The following is a 19573-nucleotide window of genomic DNA, read 5'->3' as shown; positions in this document are numbered from 1 at the left end:
TTCATTAAAAGGGGGGTGATGGCAGTAGAGAGCCTGGGGCCCCATTCATTTCTTTCTGTCAACACATGTCGCCACTGTTGGGCCATGGCTCCCGAGAGCGCTGTTTTCCCATCAAGCTAGCTCAGTGACACTGCAGGTGGAATTTAGAAAGAGCTGATGAAGCCAAGAAAACTTACTTCTTGGCCTTCTGTTTGACCAGGAGCTCCATTTGAAAGGCAGTAGGTGTGGGATAAGTCAATCAAATACCTGTATGTGCTGAATTTCATAGGCATTGGAGCAAAGCAAGTTCTCTGTTAATGAGAAAGTTGTGTAAATCAGATCATCATATTTCATGGTCACGCCAGTTAGCTGATTTATTATTTTACAGTCAGAATTGAGATACACAATTTAAATGTAATCTGGAAGTTCCTTGTAAATACTGAAAACATCTAGATTTAAATAAGTCTGAAAGGACTATTAAAGTGCATTCTGAAAGACCTATATGGAGAGTAGAATTAAAAATAAGATCGCTTGGGATGCCAGGGTAGCTCAGTTGGTTAAGTGTCCAATTCTTGATTTCAGCTCAGGTCATGATCTCACAGTTTGTGGGAATGAGTTCTATGTTGGGCTCTGGACTGACTGTACAGAGCCTCCTTGGGATTCTGTCTCTCCCTCTCTCTGCCCCTACCCTGCTCACGCTGTCTCTCAAAATAAAAAAATAAACTTGAAAAAAAAGAATAAGATGGGGCATCTGGGTGGCTCAGTCGGTTAAGTGTCTGACTTTTGGTTTGGGCTCAGGTCATGACCTCGTGGTTTGTGGGTTCGAGCCCCACGTGGGGCTCCACGCTGACAGTGCGAAATCTCTCTCTCTCTAGCCCCCCTCTCTGCCCCTCCCCTACTCACGTGTGTTCTGTCTTTCAAAATAAACAATAAACTTTAAACAAAGTTACAAATCAATAAATAAATAAAAATGTTTTAAATGAAAAGAGTAAGATCACTCAGTTGTCACTAGCTGGAGGGTAGAAGCGACATAAGCAAGCAATGGTGGAAATTGAGAAGAGCATGGGAGAGCCGGTAGACAGCTCAAATTTTTTAGGAGGAATGGCTAAATGAGTGGTAGGACGCCAATCAATAAAAACAAATTAGGACACACCGACACTGTAAAATCCACTTTTGTGATACACGTCTGCAGAGGGACACCTGCCAGTAAGTGGAATGTAATATTTCAGGGACAGCGGAAGAGGGTGTCAGTATTGTCAGTGAGACCAGGAGGAGTGGGATTGTTCTGGTACCTGTGACACGTTTCTCCAGGATTCCCCAGCAGTTTAGGAACTCAGAAAGTATTAAGAAATGGGAAGCTTATACATTTCAGATGAAACCCTAGCACTTAGCTCTACTGTTTAAACTACTCATAGATCTTTTTAGCTTTTCCTCACTAGTGTGTTTTTTTCATTCATTTTGTTTTGTGTTTTTATAAATGGAAACGTTTAAGATGCTCTTCTCTTCACCCTTCCAGTTCTTTCTCTTATAATGTGACCATTGTTAAAAGTTTAGATACTTCTTAAAAAAAAAAAGAGGGGACTATACACTATAATTATTTTACAACTTGATTTTTCAATTTCTTTTTTTTTTTTAATTTTTTTTGTTAACATTTATTCATCTTTGAGACAGAAAGAGAGAGAGAGAGAGAGTGGGTGGAGGAGGAGCAGAGAGAGAGGGAGACACAGAATCTGAAGCAGGCTCCAGGCTCTGAGCTGTCAGCACAGAGCCCGATGCGGGACCCGAACTCACTGGCTGCAAGATCATGACCTGAGCCAAAGTCGGAAGTCGGATGCTTAACTGACTGAGCCACCCAGGCACCCCATCTTTTTCAATTTCTATATCTTGGATATCCCTCTAGGTCAGTGGTTCTCAGATGGGAGAATTTTGCCCCTCGAGAGATAATGTCTGGAGGTATTTTTGATGGTCGTGACTGGTCAGGAGAAGGAGAAGTTGCTTCTGGTATCTAGAAGAGACCAGGGTTGCTATAAACATCCTACAGTGCAAAGGACAGCCTCACAACAAAGAATTATCTGCTCCAAAATGTCAATAGAGCCAAGATTGGAAACCCCATTCTAAGTCAATACACATAAATCTAATTCATTATTTTACAAAGCTTCGTAATACTTATAGGATGCTGGATCATCGTTCATTCAACTAGTTTCCTATTGATATTTGCGGCTTCTTATTTAGTGATGTTTATGTATTTGATATTTAGAAACGAAACGCTCCTATTTGGGTATTTGCAACTCATTTGTTTCTTCAAAGAGCAAAAGTATGGGGCGCCTGGGTGGCGCAGTCGGTTAAGCGTCCGACTTCAGCCAGGTCACGATCTCGCGGCCCGTGAGTTCGAGCCCCGCGTCGGGCTCTGGGCTGATGGCTCAGAGCCTGGAGCCTGTTTCCGATTCTGTGTCTCCCTCTCTCTCTGCCCCTCCCCCGTTCATGCTCTGTCTCTCTCTGGCCCAAAAATAAATAAACGTTGAAAAAAAAATTAAAAAAAAAAAAAAGAGCAAAAGTAAGTCTTCTCAGAGAGACTCAAAAGAGGAACAGTTAAGAATTCATAGGCTTCTGTATAAAATTAGATTCCGGGTCACTGTGAGTCGAGAGAAATTTGGTTTTGGTAAAAATCACAGACTCACACTAAATGACAAGTCTTCAAGTAAGTTGTTTAAAAGCAGGTCTTCATTTTTTGATTCTTCAAACTTAAAAAAAGAAACAGCAGCAACAACCCTAAAGCCTTTTAAATGACTGCCCACAACAGAAGGGCTCCTCTTGAAGTCACTGGAGTAACTTTCAGAGAAGCTACTTCTGATGATCTCTGCTTCCTCCTCATATGTATTTTTAAAAATCCATTAGTATCTTAAATCATGGCGGGTTGAACGAAAGGTTTCAGAAGAAGAAAGTGATATCCAGTCCTAGAGATGTTGAATGACTTCCAGATGCCATTGACAATGGAATTCAGACTCGGAATGGCCCTCTGGTTAACCACAGAGGGTTTTATAGAAAGGGTGCCCTGAAGCAAACAGATGTTGGCTCTGTGCCTCCCTAAGCCCCTCCTCTCTGCTTGTCAAATGCATTCCTGGAAGGGTCAAGTGAAGACCAGATTCTCCCGCCCTTGTGGAGCTGGGTCTACGGGAATGGTACCAGAAGTATGTGTGAGAATGTTGGAAGACCCACCTGGTAAGCTGGGAAGGAGTAAAACCCCTGCTTCAACCCTTTCCTTCTTGCCTGTTTCCTCAATAAGAAGCCTGAGTTGGACGTTTATCCTTCTTTGCCAATAGGCTTTTATTATTATTTTTTAAAGCCATTTAGTGACAGTTCTAGAGTGAAATAGACTAGGCTGGATGATTTGGTCTTAGTGCTTTTGACCCTTCAACTTGGAGGCAAGAGTCCTTCTAGTTAATGAATGAATAGGGACCATCATCCCGGAATAGGTCAGACCTGTCTAAGGAACTGCTAACATTTTCAGCTTGTTGACATTTGGGAAAACGGAGAGCTCACCTCCTCGTTGTCTGTTGCCTTTTTAGGACCAGAGCCACACGCAAGTGCCCCAGTACCGTCAGGATCACTCCTTGATCATGAGGTCCATTGTCCACATGACTGATGCTGCTCGCTCTGGGATCATGCCTCCCACTCAGCTCACCACCATCAACCAGTCTCAGCTCAGCGCCCAGTTGGGGTTAAATTTGGGAGGCGCCAATATGCCTCACACGTCTCCTTCACCTCCAGCGAGCAAATCAGCGACACCCTCCCCTTCCAGCTCCATCAATGAAGAGGATGCTGATGAATCCAACAGAGTAAGTTGACTGCCTTAGTGTGTCACATACCCAAGAATTTCGAATCATCTCATGCTGTGTCTTTGAATTTCATTCATGGTAGTTCCTGCCTTCTCTTCGTGGATTTGGCTAGCATTTAACTTTATGATGGTTCGATTTTTTTCCCCCTCTTTTACTTATTCATTTTTTTTTTTTTTTTGTGAAAAGTATATTCTGCTGGAAATTGGGAGATCTGGCTTCTCCCACTGATTGTAAGGCATCGAACATGTCACTTAACTCATGTAGGCATGATTTTCCCGGTCTGCAGAAGGGAAGGCTTATACTAGATTCCCCAGGAATTCTATACTAAAGTGCTCTGGTTCTAAGTTAATGTCCATGTGGATAAGTTTCATCCAGTTAGTTGGCTGAGCCACTGTCACATTGGGGAACCTTGCACCTTGGATGATGTTTATCACTTAGTAAGTTCTAATTGTTGCACATCTCTGCTTTTGTCATGGAGAGTGATGCTCAAATATGCATGGGTTGAAATAAAAACTTAGTTGCAGGTGGAACTTTTATAAATGCCTAGAAAGGTATTCTGTTTCATTAAAGTCACTTGTCCAAGATACACAATTACTCATTCTTTATTCATTATGTGTTGTAAACCTACTCTGTGCTTTGCCTTGTACTTGGTTCTGGTGACATAAAGATTTATAAGAGAATTACTACCTCTGGGGCTCCCCACTGGGGACGAAAAGCAATGCTTAAAACTAGCTCCAGATGTGATTAGTGGTATAATTGATGTATCTGGTGTGCTAAGATTGTAATCGATTCTGCTTGGGAGAGTGATTTGAGGAAGACTTTATTGAGAAGGTGATATTTGAATTAGGTCTAAGAGGATACATAAAAGTTTGTGAGGCAGAAGAGAGAGGCCAGCATTCTGGTCGAAGGAGCAATGGAAGTACATGTCAATTTATGAGTGTCGTGAACAGTTTGATATGGGGAGGAAAGACATAGGAATTGAAGAAAGCAGTAGCTGAAATGTGGAAGCCTTTCTCCTGCAGGTCGTTGAGAGCTGATTAATGATTTGCATAGAGGAATAGCAGAAGCAACTTTATGCTTTAGAAAGATGGCTTTGGCTGTATACAGAATGCGTTACAAAGGGAGGGACGGGAGGAAAGGAAACTAATCAGAAGATCTTTTTGTCATGAAGTGTTTCCTTTTAGCAAAGGAAGGAATGGACAGGAGGTACTAGATCCGTGAGACATATAAGAGGGAGAATCATAAAGTTTTGGTGATCCGCTGGGGTTTGAAGGAATAAAAGATAAATGGGGTTTTAATACGAGAGTTAGCATGGATATCGGCAAATGAGAGAATCAGCCCAGAGAAAGAAGAATGTTACTTTTTCTCCCATGGAGAAGATGAGAGTTTGGCAGGGTATGGGTTGAATTTGATGCACCCACATTTGAGCTAGAACTCAGTTCATTGGAGGGAGAACGACCGATTTGGGGACCATCACACGTAGATAGGAAGACGTGGAAGTAATCAGGATTTCTCAGAGTGCATAAGGAGCCCTGAGCATCATTTATTTTTATTTTTAAGTAGCAAATGGAAAAAGAAGAGCTAGAGAAGGTAGAGAGTGATGAAGGAAGAGGGAAGCGAGGTTAGAATCTATTGCAGGGATTTAAAGGAGGGTTCGATCTGTCCTGACATCTTAGCACCCCACTGGATATGTTAGCACCCTACTGGACACAGATTGGGTGCATGGATGACCAGTCTCTGCTCACACTCAAAAGAACTTTCGTAAGGTGACGTGAGAAACAGGGATGTGAATAAGGCATGGCTAGGTTACAACTGGCCATAACACAATTCAGATGGATTCCTTTCATTTCACTCACATTTCCACTGATCTGATACTCACTTTTGTACCACACTGAAATTGTCATGGCTAAGGAGAACCTTATCTGTGACTCCTAGCTTACTCCATTTTAAGCAAGAGTCTAGGTTTCGTGTAAAGGCAAGGAATCCAATTTGTTCTCCTTTAAGCAACTGAGCCGAGAAAGAAAGATTAAAATTATCATTGATTGTGTCTCTTTTGAGGAAAACTGTTTCCCCACCTTTCCCAACCCTCTTCAGTCAATCACATGCAGGTTCCTGTAGGAGAATTAATTCTAAGATTTTATTTAAACTGCAAGATTCTGCATTTCAGGTTTATTCTTAAAAGGTAATGATGTTTAGGGCACGTCATGGTTATCCAAGGAAGATATCAAAGGTTGTCAACATTTGAATGCTACTTTACAGGAAGGGAGATTGAGCTCTTTGGGAAAGGTTGCCCTGGAAATCACTTTCACCTTGCCACTGGTCAGGGCATTATTGCTGCAAACTGTGCCAGGTTTTCTTCCAAGAAACAAATATAGTTGTTGGACTCAATTAGAAAAATCTGTGGTATATGTATATATTTTTTTCCTTGGGGCCAAAGCAGTATTTTTTCACTGAAGGAAAACTTGGCTCCCACTGAAGCTCTAACCGAAAGGCATCTGACAGGCTTACGATAAGTTCAGATTCATTAACTAGAATTAAACAAGTCGCATTGATTCTGAGAATTTAAAAAAGAAAAAAGATTCTTGAAAATTATTGCATTCATTGTGGGAGTTATGAAAGATGGCATTTTGGAGAAGAGGTGAGATGTGGCTTACCAGCCTCTGAAGTGGGTAACTACTTGTATGAAGTATGGATGTTGTTACCACTCAAGTAGCATGTGTAATAGCCCCACCGAGAAGTGGACTTGTGATACCCCAACACATTGAGGGTCCAGAGCGCTCAGAAACAAGGCACTAATCAGTTTCCTCCCTGAGAATTTCAGTAATTGGATTACGTTCCAAATGACTGTCATGCAGAAAGTAATGATACTCTCGGAAAATTTGAATTTAGGATTCAAGACTCAAGGCCATTAAAAGCCAATCTGTCAGCAACTTGAGTCTATCTCTGTTGATCTTCCCCACGACTGGCTTTTAAAACTGGTCTTGTCAAACATTTCAGCATTCTTGGTGAAGTTAACGGCAAAATGATCTTCAGTATAGTCCTATTATAATCTAGGGGGATGAAACAAGGCTGATGTATCTTTTCTCCTGCTTCTCTGATAAGGATATTTTACGATCACTGACGTTAGATAATGGTAGTAGCAGGTGACTCTGGAGCTCTTTGGTATATCAATGTAGGGAGCTATATCCATGTCATGTCTGTGGTTTTGATCTCAGAGAGTTTGTATGAGAAGTATGTGTAAAGTATTTACTGTCTCTATGGCAGGATTCTTCTGGGCAGAGTTAGTCACCATATATCATAACTCTTTTCTTATCAGTCTTCTTTGTAGCCTGGGTGATTTTAAGTATCATTTATTGCCCTCATACTGGTTTTTAGTTCAGTGAAGAATACCAATTTCCTTTCTATCTCCAGTTAAAGGACTTTTGACATTTTTTTATGTTTCTTATTATCCTATTCTTCAGAAAGTTTTAATTGCTTAAAGAAATAAAGACGACCTTTCTTTTATTGTGCAAGCTTAGGGATTGTAGCTACTTTCCACTGGCGTTTCTGGAGACCCATTAGCCAAGTAACATTCTGGTAAGATAAAACTTGAAGCTTCAAAAAATCGATTCAGACTGATCATATATATGGCAGGTGACTATGGCAAGGGACCTCATTTCAAATATCTGAATATGATCCACGTCCTGAATTATTATTTAGATTTACTTCTAAGACCTCTGAAAATGTAAAATATTTTATGCGTACACATGTAATGCACACACACATACACACACACACATATGCACACACTTCATTGCCTGGTATAATGTTCTGTTTTTCATTACTCATAATTGCTATTTAGAGCATATGTTGTGAATGTATTGAAGATACTTCTGGGTCTCATTAATCAATGTTCTAAATGCTAATCTCTGCTGTCCGGTTAACTCTAAGAAAACTTACCCCTCCCCTGCTTTTGCCGGTGATTCATCCGTTGATGAATCTGCTTAACAAAACCTTAAAAGAACAGTTGTGGATCTGGTTAGGTCTTGCTGCCTTCTCTGCGAGTACATTCTAGGCACTGAATTTTCTTCCTGCTTTGCAGGCCATTGGAGAGAAAAGAGCTGCTCCAGATTCTGGCAAGAAGCCCAAGACTCCAAAGAAAAAGAAAAAGAAAGATCCCAATGAGCCCCAGAAGCCAGTGTCAGCATATGCCCTGTTTTTCAGAGACACACAGGCCGCAATTAAAGGTCAAAACCCCAATGCAACCTTTGGAGAGGTCTCGAAAATCGTTGCGTCTATGTGGGACAGCCTTGGAGAAGAACAAAAGCAGGTGAGGCAGAGATCCATCGTGACCATAAAATCAAGAAGTTACCAGAGTACTTCTTACATCTTCTCTGAGTGAATGTTCGCTTAATACGACTGTTTCCTATGAAGGCCTTTCTAAGCTGTGGAATTTAGAGACGCAGTTGTGTAAATCTAAGCTGCTCCCCAGGTATATGGATTTCTCGGTCCCCCTTAAGGGTTCATGTTGGGAACCCATTCAGTGGAGAAATGGGGGAAATTCACGCAATATCCTGCAAGCATAAACTTTTGATGATCATCGTTTCACGTTAGATAATGTGGTATTTGCCCCCTTGGTTCAGAAAGGGCACTACAAACCGATCAGGACCATCCCGCTTGCCTTTTCTCTGATCATCTTCCCGAACCTTTGTGCGGTCCCGGTGGGTTTCCAAACTTTGAAGCCGCCTCTGCGAGTCTCAGTACTGTCCCCGGGCATTCAAAATTTTATTCCAAGTTCATTTGAAAGCTTGGCTGTATGAGATGTATTGAGAGATTACCAAGCCAGTGGGAGATACTTCCTTTGGGGCCTCACCTTCTATGCTTCCCTTGAGGCTCCTCCACACAAAGGGGAGTTTCATGCACCTCGCATGAAACTCCAGTGACCATTAATGGGATTTCACGTTATGTGTGCTCAGATGACCAGACCTCCCTTGGGAATAAAATGGAATAACCATTTCGGGAATGAGGAGTGCCAAGGCCTCGAGTTTTCTTTTACGAATCATGACCTCATTCCTACTCGCTGGTTACTCTGGGATGGTGCAGCTATAGAATTTGCCCATTTGCGGTGAGCTTATTGTTGTATGTGGCGCACTGATTTTCTGTCCCAGAAATGTAATCCTCAGGGACTGCCAAAGCTGCTGCGTCTTTTACCTCTGGAGAAAAAGGCAGTTGCACTTGGGTCTAACACACTACCGTCAGATACTGTTAAGAAAAGGAAGAGCAAATCATGGGATTTGTTTATGTAACTCGTTGGCCTCACTAATGGAAATTTACCACCTTTTAACTAATTCTGCGTTGTTTTTTGTTTTTTTCCTTCAGAAGAAAACTGTGCTAGTTCCATCTTTTTCTCTTACGTCTTCGCACACCGTACCTACCTGTTGTTGGTGGTATTTTTTTTTTAATATATGAAATTTATTGTCAAATTGGTTTCCATACAACACCCAATGCTCATCCCAAAAGATGCCCTCTTCAATGCCCATCACCCACCCTTCTCTCCTTCCCAGCCCCCCATCAACCCTCAGTTTGTTCTCAGTTTTTAAGACTCTCTTATGCTTTGGCTCTCTCCCACTCTAACCTCATTTTTTTTTCCCTTCCCCTCCCCCATGGGTTTCTGCTAAGTTTCTCAGGATCCACGTAAGAGTGAAACCATATGGTATCTGTCTTTCTCTGTATGGCTTATTTCACTTAGCATCACACTCTCCAGTTCCATCCATTTTAATCTTCTTACTTGGTGCAGGTTAGACGTGTGTCAGGGCGAGAGAAGACACTGATGGAGAAACTCGTGATTTCCTGTAATTTGAACGATGGGTAGCAAATTTTGCTCTTTTTGCTATACCCCATCCGCTGCCTTAATGCGAGGCCCTCAGCTGGCTTTCTCAAGGCATCTAGGCCACAACCTGAAATCTTTCTTTCTCATTTATCATCGTAAACATCCAAATTGTGCTCCTGTGAGGATGGCAGGGTTTTGTTTTCGTGTGTGTGTGTGTGTGTGTGTGTGTGTGTGTGTTTTCACGTTTAAAAACCAAAGCCACCGAAACCAGCTTTCTCTGTGAGTTACGTTGTGACCCAATTTGTGCAGCCGTTCTTTTATGGCTGAGAATTTGTAGGCTAACGGTGATGCTAATTGTGTCTTTTAATAGGTTTATAAAAGGAAAACGGAAGCTGCCAAAAAAGAATACCTGAAGGCCTTGGCTGCGTACAGGGCCAGCCTCGTTTCTAAGGTAAACCCGTGCAGGAACGGCCAGTCTCTGAGTTACAGTGTCGAAAACAGCCCAGTGCACTGAACACATACAGGCAGCTCCCCTTAACAGTTGGCAAAAAAAAAAAAAAAAAAAAAAGGCGTCTTGAACAATTCATTAGCTTATTTGTTCCCATTGGAGATTACCTCAATGATGGTATGAAAAATAGGAGTTCAGTTAAACCGCTGCATCTCCATTGTTTCCAGAAGCTTCACTTTATGTGTGTTGAGACTGTTTAACAAAACACAAAAATTAAAGACCGATCTCGAATAGCCTCTCATTTTTGCTTTTTGTCAGGGACTGGGATTGGTGTCCATGTCCTCCATTTAAACTGGGCGGTATTTTGGCCAGGCGGTTTGGGACATCCTATCATAAATTCTCGAGTGCTTCTGTTATTGTCCTAGGGGATGTTGCAATTTGACCAAACTGTCCCACATCATATACATAAATAAACCTCACGACTTTTTAAAATAAAATTAGGCTCCAAATACTTAAAAAAAAAAAAAAGGACATGTATATGTATTTTACATAGAGGAGCAAATGGGCCCTGATGTATTATAAAATGCACCAGTATCCCAAAGCAAATGTCAGTCTGGATTATTATTACCTTGATCCAAAAGGAGTGTGAGCTATTACGTTATATTTTAACATTTAATTAACCTTGTCTTTAGCCTCTCAAGAATTTTGAGAGGCTTTGGGGAGAATAATTTGAACTAATGTTTTTGCTCTTGATATATTTCGTCTGGCAATCAGGGATTCATTTCCATTGTCATGCTTGTTGCCAGAAGTACCACACGAGGCTGCAGGGCATGGTGGGTGTTGTTGGCAAAGCCATTTCAAAAGGGGCTACTTCCGGGGCACCTGGGTGGCTCAGTCGGTTAAGGGTCCAGCTCTTGGGTTTCGCTCAGGTGATGATCTTGAGGTTCGTGAGTTCGAGCCCCGTGTCAGGCTGCAGAGCCTGCCTGGGATTCTCTCTCCTCGTCTCTCTCTGCCCCTCCCCTGCTGGCTCGCTTTTTCTCTCTCTCTCAAAATAAACTTTAAAAAAAATTTAAAAAGGGCTTCATTCCTTTTTTCTCTTCTTCCCCTGAGTTGTTTCTTCTTTATATTAAGATCCACCAGCAGCAGCAGCTCAAATCAGATCAAGAGGGGTCCCCCTTGTTTAGCCATCCGCTGTTAGGACAACTTCCGCGTCATTAGAAAGAGAATACAAACATTCACAAGGTCAATAGTGAGACCTTTTTCTGAGACACTGGAAGACACACATTAAAAGACGTACCAGTTCTGGACTCAGATTTGCCTACTGGCAGAACACAGCTGAATGTGTAGGCTACTGATGTTAAGAATGGAGGTATAGTTGGCTAATTAGATAGAGTGACCCGGCTAGAGGAGCAGTGCACATGTACTTCCTAAGTGGATCATTTATTCATTCATTTACCCAGAAGCAGGCATAGGTGATCTTTGTGTATTAGAGCATGAATAATTGACCACACATGGATTTCAGCCAAGAGGCAGTATCTCCAAAGACATCCAGAAAATAGCAACCATGATTGGGCTCATCGAGTCTGTGACTGATGTGGAAGGGATACCATAAAAGTTATACATCGGGGACTAGAGTCACGATTCAGAAGTATGTCAGAATAAAGCTTAGTGAGTCCCCCAGACCAACAGGATGGAATTTAAAAAGAATAAATATAAAGCAGTGTTTGTTTGGGGTATTTTGGGTTTTTGTTTTTGTTTTTGTTTTTCACTAAGTTAGTGCAGTTTGAGAGCATCCTTAATTTATATTCAGAATCCTGGCAGGTACCTAAAATAGTCCGTGAAGTAGAAGTTCAGAATAATTTCAGTCCGAACCAAAAGTGTAAAATAGCTTCTAATGTGATGATCTCACAGGAAATAGTATCTAATTGTACAGCATGGTGATTAGACCACATCTGAAGTATCAGTTCCATTTTGGAATCCACAATTTAAAGGGGCGTGGTAACCAACCAACAAAAGTTAATAGAAGCTTAATATTAAAACACAGGGAGTAAACCTGGCAGGCAAGCAAGAACTCTTTCCACTCGCCCACCCATTTCTCTTCACCAGTACGGTGGTGTCTTAAAGGCACACTGGTGTGATTGGCCAGGGGTCTAAATATAGACTTCCCTTGCAGTTTCATTCTTAAGACTAGCTGGGTGATTTTTAAATATTAGAATATATAAGAATTGTTTTCCTGTTTATATGTAGAACACTGTGTGTATTCTACCTTATGGGTGATTTCATAGTTTTTTAAAGATGATTAATGAGTCTTTGCAGGCTTCTTCTTACCTGAGGACTTTAGAACGTGAACCTCCAGTAGGCATGTAACCCACCAAGCTTCCGTAAAAAATCGGAGAGCTGTCCACCCATAGCTGGTGTTTCGCCATGATGATGTGTTCAAACGTAATCCATCAACAATGGCCTCTCCTCCATTGAGTGACTGTCAACATAAGATCACCACTCATAAGATCCTTCTACTCGTAGAGTTTATAAATGGGAGTAATAAAAAGCTGGAAGTAAACATTCAGTATCATTGAAGAGTGGATGCCAGCTTGATGCCTCCAAGGTGCTCCCACTCTCCCCTTCCCAAAACACCTAATTTTGTGAAGAACAAGAGAAGAAAATAGCCAGTAAGAGCGATCACTTCAGTCACGGTTACATTAGTAAAAGAATTTATCTTTGTGGAGGTGATTACGTATTTTTAGTGCAAAATGTAATAGCCTCTCTCCGTGTTGAGCCTCAGATCAGATCAGTTGTTTATCTTATGACAGATTATTCAGACACCCGAGTGTTGAACGTTCTCCCCTGACCTAGGACTCCTGTGATAAATTCTGGAAATCTTTGAAGATATTGGGTAAACTAAAACATCTCTTAAGCCATAAAATACTTGCATTTAGTATCTCTAAGGAATTCAGCGACAGTCCTCCTATATTCAAGTGAGCATTGTCATACACTGCCTAGAAGTGTAGAGCTTTGACATTTTCTAGTAGTAGTTTTCTGGTAATAATTGTTAATTAATAAAAAATAGCTAACATTTACTAAAGGCGTCCCCTGTGCCACACGCTATTGTAAATGCTTGACAACATAGGAATTAATTTAATTCTCACAACCTCTACTTAAGGTAAATACCATAACACCCCGTTTTATAGGTAAGGAAACTGAGGAACAGGTGGGTGAATTAACTTGCCCAGAGTCATGAAGCTGCCAAGTAGTGGGGCACAATTTGAACTCCCCGGCAGTCTATTGTCTTTTCAGTATGAGTCATAGTGATGAGGGCTAGCTCAGGCTTCACTGCTGGAAGTGTTGTTTCTTGAACATGTGTATCAGTTATCTTTTGCTACCTTGTGCTGTGTAACACCCAGCCACAAAGCCCAGTGACTTGAAAAGACAAGCATGTGTCTCAGAGGGCGCCAGTGAACTGGCTGGTTCTTCAATCTAGGCCTGACTCGTCAGGATCCACAGTCCTGCTCATTGGTCTGCAGTCCGCATGGGGGTTGGACCTGGCTGGGGCTTGTTCTCGGACAAGGCAGTTGGCCGACTGGCTGGCTTTTGAGTGGTGACTGGGCCCTGTGCCCCTTGTCAGGCACATGGTGATGGCAGCTGCCTAGGAGGGTACAAGGCCAGCCCGATTCAAGGGGTAAGGAATTTCACTCTACCTTGGGGGGGGGGGGGGGGAGGAGCTGAAAAGTCAAAGGACAGGAAAATGGAGTCCAGAGAAGAAAAATGGTGGTCATGTTTTTTTTAATCAATTTACAATACTTAAAAAAAACAGCTGAATATTTTAAATACTTGGGTATTTTAATATCTGGGGATTTTCTCCCCCCAAATGCAGGCTGCTGCCGAATCCGCAGAAGCCCAGACCATTCGCTCCGTCCAGCAGACCCTGGCGTCCACCAATCTGACATCCTCGCTCCTTCTCAACCCTCCGCTGTCGCAGCACGGGACCGTATCAGCCTCACCTCAGACTCTCCAGCAGTCGCTCCCCAGGTCCATCGCCCCCAAACCCCTAACCATGAGACTCCCCATGAACCAGATCGTCACGTCGGTCACCATCGCCGCCAACATGCCCTCGAACATTGGGGCCCCGCTGATAAGCTCCATGGGGACGACCCTGGTGGGCTCGGCGTCCTCCGCCCAGGGGAGCCCTTCCGTGCAAACCCAGCAGCAGCACCTGCAGAGGCAGCAGCAGCAGCTCCAGCAGCACCAAATGCAGCAGCAGCTCCAGCAGCAGATGCAGCAGCAGCATTTCCAGCACCACCTGCAGCAGCACCTGCAGCAGCAGCAGCAGCACCTGCAGCAGCAGCTCAGCCAGCAGCAGCTGCAGCAGCAGCTCCAGCAGCAGCTCCAGCTGCAGCAGCTGCAGCAGCACATGCAGCACCCGCCTCAGCCCTCTCCTCGGCAGCCCTCCCCGGTCACCTCCCAGATGACGTCCCCCATCCCCGCCATCGGGAGCCCGCAGCCAGCCTCTCAGCAGCACCAGTCACAGATACAGTCCCAGCCACAGACTCCGGTGTTGTCCCAGGTCAGTATTTTCTGAAGGCGCCCGCGGCAGGCGCGCCCGGCTTGGCGCACGCGCGCGCGGAGGCGAGTGGCGGAGGAGGGTAACCCGAACGCGGCCGAAGCTTGTAAGTTGCGGTCGGTTATGCAGAAACGTGTCACAGATCACATGGTCCTCTCAAGTGTCTATTAGATAGGCAATAAGAACACAGTGTAGCCGAGTATCACCTTCTAGCTGACTGTAAATCACTTTGTTTTTAAACAAGAAAAGCTGTGCTCTTTTATGTGATGCCTTTTTTATTTATTCAGGCTATACCTACAATATGTGAATCAAACCGTTTAATGAATCCTGGGACGTACTGAGGACTCTAAACTGGCCTCTCTGAGTCATAGAAAACGGCCTTATTTCTCCAGAAGTGAATAAACCGCACTTCCAGGCTATTTGAACTTCCGGAGCCCTAAAAATAAAAAGCACAGTGGTAATTACCTGACATAGGAAGATCCAGTTTCATACAAACATTTGTATGACGTGAATAGTTGATGGCATTTTTTTGTCATGAAAAAAAAAATAATGTAAATCACAGACTTTTGCCAAAGCTCTTATTTTTTTTTCCTAAATCTCTCCAGAAAAAAAAAAAAATACAAGTGATTAGATTCAATTATTGACTTATTTCCACTTTTTTAACCCATGACTTCTCCAAATCAAACCACAGTATATGTTGTAACGATATCTATGGCCACTGTTAGCCCATTATGTTCATCCCAATTAGAAGAAAAGAATGTGAATATTATATTCTGTGTTTTGAGTGACAAGTTTCGAAAATAAAAACACTGTATTTTTAAAAGGGAAATGCACTTAAATGAAAACAGTTATTACAAAAGTTAAGATTTAAAAAAAAATGCAAGAGTTTTTATTATGATGTAATACCGGTAGAATATTTAAAAGGCGCACCACATCTGAATAATCAATGTAAATATTTTCTTTCAAAGTTGTAAGTTTTCATATCATGTGTTGTAAAGTTTTCATACATGAGGCTTTAACGTAAACACTGGTGACATAAACCATTCATTGCTACGTTGCTTATTGTGTTTTTATGCTGTTTTATACTTTTTTATGAGTTATGATAGCAGCGATTAAGTTGTTTGTATTTTGCTTAACTAAAACAAAAAATGCTTTTATCTTGCTATAGAATAAACACATTTCAGTAAAAACTGTGGACTGTATTTTGATGCAACAACCAGGAAAATGTTCACTTTTCAAATAAAATGATATGTCAAATTTCACTTTCGGTTCCTTGAATACGTATGCGATGGGAAAACAGGCCACATACCAACTTTTCTTGAGCCAACGCATCATACTCTGTTTGCAGTCGGAAATAGGATGCTCAGTGCCGAGAATTCGGGTTGCGTGGCCCACACCCAGGACCTCTTAAAAAATGGAAACTATTTTTTTTAACGATCCTTTTGTTAAGATGCAAGGGACAGGTAAGTATAGAGGAAAAAGCAATTGTCTTGTCTTTGGGGCCAGAACTTGCCGGCAGTGTGTTGGTACTGCTGGTAAGAGGGATGGCGAATGCTGATTCTTAAGCCAAAATCATTATTTCAGTGCTCATTTCTTCCCCCCTTTTCTTGCTCTGTAGTGGCTCCTCTTTGAGAACAGTGTGACCACTATCCCCAGTTGTCTTGCATGATTAATTACAGCATCTGTCCTGTCAGAAGCTATAATGAAGAGGTCTTGATAAAAATTGCAAATTACCACTGGCAACAGTCTTAAACTGTTTATGATAAAATGAAAATTAAAAACAGCAAGTGTCAGCCCTGACCAGAATCCTAATCTGGAAAACATGAGGGTGTGAGCAGGGTGTCCGTAGCTCCCGTGCACAAGACATTCAGACATAATGGAATATGGATTCCTCAAAGTTGTTGTTGTATTTTCAAAGAATATTTACTGTATGTTGTGGGCTATGAATAATGAATTCAGCTTTCAATATTTCATAGTCCTCTCATACTCTGTATTATGTACAAATATTGAACAGCAAGAGATTCTAATTATAAATTTATAGATTTCTTGCTGTAGAAAAATTTATGTCTAAATTGAAGCTTTTCATAAGATGTATTAGTTGACAGGTATCAGTGTTCAAACAGTCTTAGAATGATGCCTAATCACATCTACAAGGAGGCAATTGTGTTCCACAAAGAAATGATCTGCTTGCCTCGGACCCATCAGAAGGAGAGCTGATGGTAAGAGATTTTCTGTGAATTGAAACTAACATTACATAACAATAAGAACCATTTTATATTCTGTTGTGAAACCTTTAGACAAACGTCTTCAAAATTAATTGCTAAACTACATGTGACAGTAATTGTGTATTAGTTCTGTCATTGTCATTTTGAAAACCCATGAAGTATTGCTTGGGAAAAAAATGTCACTAGTGATAAGACTTAATTGCAAGCGAAGTCTGTTTTCAACTGTTTGCAGTTAGAAGCAGGTGTTGTAACATCTATTAAATGATTTTGTAAATCTTGGGTTTTATCACATTTGATTAAATGCTGCTAAGCCACTGACGGTCAATTTCAAGGCAAAAAAAAATAGCTTAATTACGACAGTTTAAGAAAATTAATCATCAGGCAAAACTGTATGTTTAAAATGTCAAAAGGCTTGAATCATGAAAAGAATTCTCCAACCTTGTCACCAGATTATTTTTCTCAGAATTCACTAAGGCATATTATGAATCAACGTGTATTTCAATGTATACATGTGACTGGTTCCTATTCCTGAGAAGTCAGTAAGTACTTGCTGTACTTTTGTTGTTGTTGTTGTTACAGGTCAGAAATAAATCAGGGTAATGAAAAATAGACATGAGAAATGTGGTATCTGATTAGTGGGATTTCTAAACGGTCTAACTGCCTTCCCTCTTAAGCGGTCTCGAGACGTGAAGGAGGCCCCTCCGCACCCCGCCCCCGCCTCTACCGCGCACACCTTTTCACTCCCCCTGCCCGGTGTGCGTTGTTTTGTTACTCTAGCTGAATACATTCCCTTTTTTTGCATTAACCTGTACTGCTGTATGATGGAGGAACATAAGGAGTTTTCATTTTTAGCTGACACGGGGGTCATTAGTTCCCAACTCAAAGAACAAAAGCTTAAATGCCTTCGTGCAGCATAATTTTTGCAATTTATTACCACCTGACGGAGGTTTGAAGGCGTTCTAGACAGATGGATTAATATCTCAAGCTTAAGTAGAACTCCTCTGCTGTGTCCATTCAGCGGGTTTCAGACATCTGAATGGTTTCTTTCCCGTAACTCACTTCATGGAGCATTTTTCAGCACTGGACTTCAATCTAACCTTTCCTTCCACCAACCCCCCCCCACCCCCTTTGTTTGGCTTTTGTTTTGCAACAGCTGTTATTATCGTTTTTGGTCAGCTGTGATTGCTGGAGGCAAAATAGGACCAGATGGTGTTTTGCTATGCATGAATGGCGAGTTAGAGGCGTTGAGATTGAATAGGCCAAGTTTGAATGGTGTCTGTATACCACCTGCCTGCCTGGGCTGTGGCACACACATCACAGTGGCAGGATCCGCCGCCGATCTACTAGAATCGGATGGGAAAGTGGGGCGCCGCGGTGGATTTTCCCCATATTTATTGATCTTCCATGCACTAACAGAATAATGCAGTGTACTGTCAATCTGAGTTAATTGGATATGACACAGCATGGGCGCGTAATCTATCACTCTAGAATTCTGGTTCGCTGTAAGGATTTCATTGCTCACGCAGACACACACACACATACACACACACACAGAGCAGAAATTAATGGGCTAAGTAGACACAAGTTTAAAAAAAAAACAAGTCTGTCTAAAATTATAGACTCACAAGTCTAAGGTTGAGGTTTTGGAAGGAGAAGACCTCAGGATTTGTGCCAGCTAATGATGCAAGGTAAAGAAGAGCCATGATTCTAGTATGTTTACAGAGCCCTCCTATTTGTCAGTTACCCATGAAGCAGTGCACATTTAGAAGAAATGTGCCTTGGTAGGAAAACCGCACAGATTCACAACCAGATTAGAATCCTCTTAGAAAATATTCCTTGATAGAATTTTCTTCTCACCCCCCTCAAATATAGTTAGTTTTGCTGACCATCTGAAGTAAACTTAGGGATAAACACTATCCCTGAATTTTAAAGTCCGTGAACGGCTTAACCCACCATGCTGCTTAGGATCCTACAGGTGTGATGGGTTTGTGTGTGCCAGTGTGTTGGAGGAAAAGCTTAACCACCCACGAAACATGGAGTTAGATATGCAGACAGGCAACTCCATTTGCCTACGGCCCTAATTACTTAAATTTACTTCTGCTACACGCAAAACACTGTGATGGGTCCCAAAGGAGATGGGAAAATAAACAAGGCCTTCTGTTTACTTTGTATATGTTTGAAATCTTCCATAGTAAAGGTTAAAAAAAAAAAAACAGATAATAAGCCATCTTCAACATCAGGAGCTTTTTTTTTTTTTTTTAATTAATTTTTTTTTTTATCGTGGTGGAGAAATGTACCCAGCAGACAGAATATGAACATGACAATAAGAGACAAAACAAACTAAACAAATTGTTCTGGGTGATTGTATTTTTGTTTTTTGGGGTTTTTTTTTTTTTTGGTACTCTAAGAAACTGAAAATTTATTTAGAAAGGGAAGAGATTGTAATTGGTTAGGGGCGTTAGGGAAGGCTGCATGGAATCATCGGTGTTTAAGATGTGCCTTGAGGGGCGCCTGGGTGGCGCAGTCGGTTGAGCGTCCGACTTCAGCCAGGTCATGATCTCGCGGTCCGTGAGTTCGAGCCCCGCGTCGGGCTCTGGGCTGATGGCTCAGAGCCTGGAGCCTGTTTCGGATTCTGTGTCTCCCTCTCTCTCTGCCCCTCCCCCGTTCATGCTCTGTCTCTCTCTGTCCCAAAAATGAATAAACGTTGAAAAAAAAAAT

General features: G+C 41.9%; 1 protein-coding gene across 4 annotated transcripts in view; it reads left to right on the top strand.

Moving 5' to 3' along the window:
- TOX3 (TOX high mobility group box family member 3) overlaps nt 1-15892 on the top strand; it is a 107793-nt gene extending 91901 nt beyond the window's left edge. For 2 of the 4 annotated variants that reach the window (XM_043599194.1, XM_043599193.1), the window contains exons 4-8: nt 3546-3815; nt 7897-8124; nt 9995-10075; nt 13944-14633; nt 14918-15892. In XM_043599194.1, coding sequence (XP_043455129.1) covers nt 3546-3815; nt 7897-8124; nt 9995-10075; nt 13944-14633; nt 14918-14971 — 1323 coding nt within the window. In that variant the 3' untranslated portion in view covers nt 14972-15892. Of the gene's footprint in view, nt 1-3545; nt 3816-7896; nt 8125-9994; nt 10076-13943 lie in introns of all 4 variants that reach the window. The other 2 variants (XM_043599196.1, XM_043599195.1) reach the window with 1 other exon arrangement.
- Nucleotides 15893-19573: the final 3681 nt, after the last annotated feature.

The sequence above is a fragment of the Prionailurus bengalensis genome, chromosome E2 (genome assembly GCF_016509475.1).
Source record: "Prionailurus bengalensis isolate Pbe53 chromosome E2, Fcat_Pben_1.1_paternal_pri, whole genome shotgun sequence".
NCBI classification, from domain to species: Eukaryota; Metazoa; Chordata; class Mammalia; order Carnivora; family Felidae; genus Prionailurus; species Prionailurus bengalensis.
The sequence above is the reverse complement of the archived record's forward strand: the minus strand, read 5'-3'. Positions and strand labels throughout refer to the sequence as shown.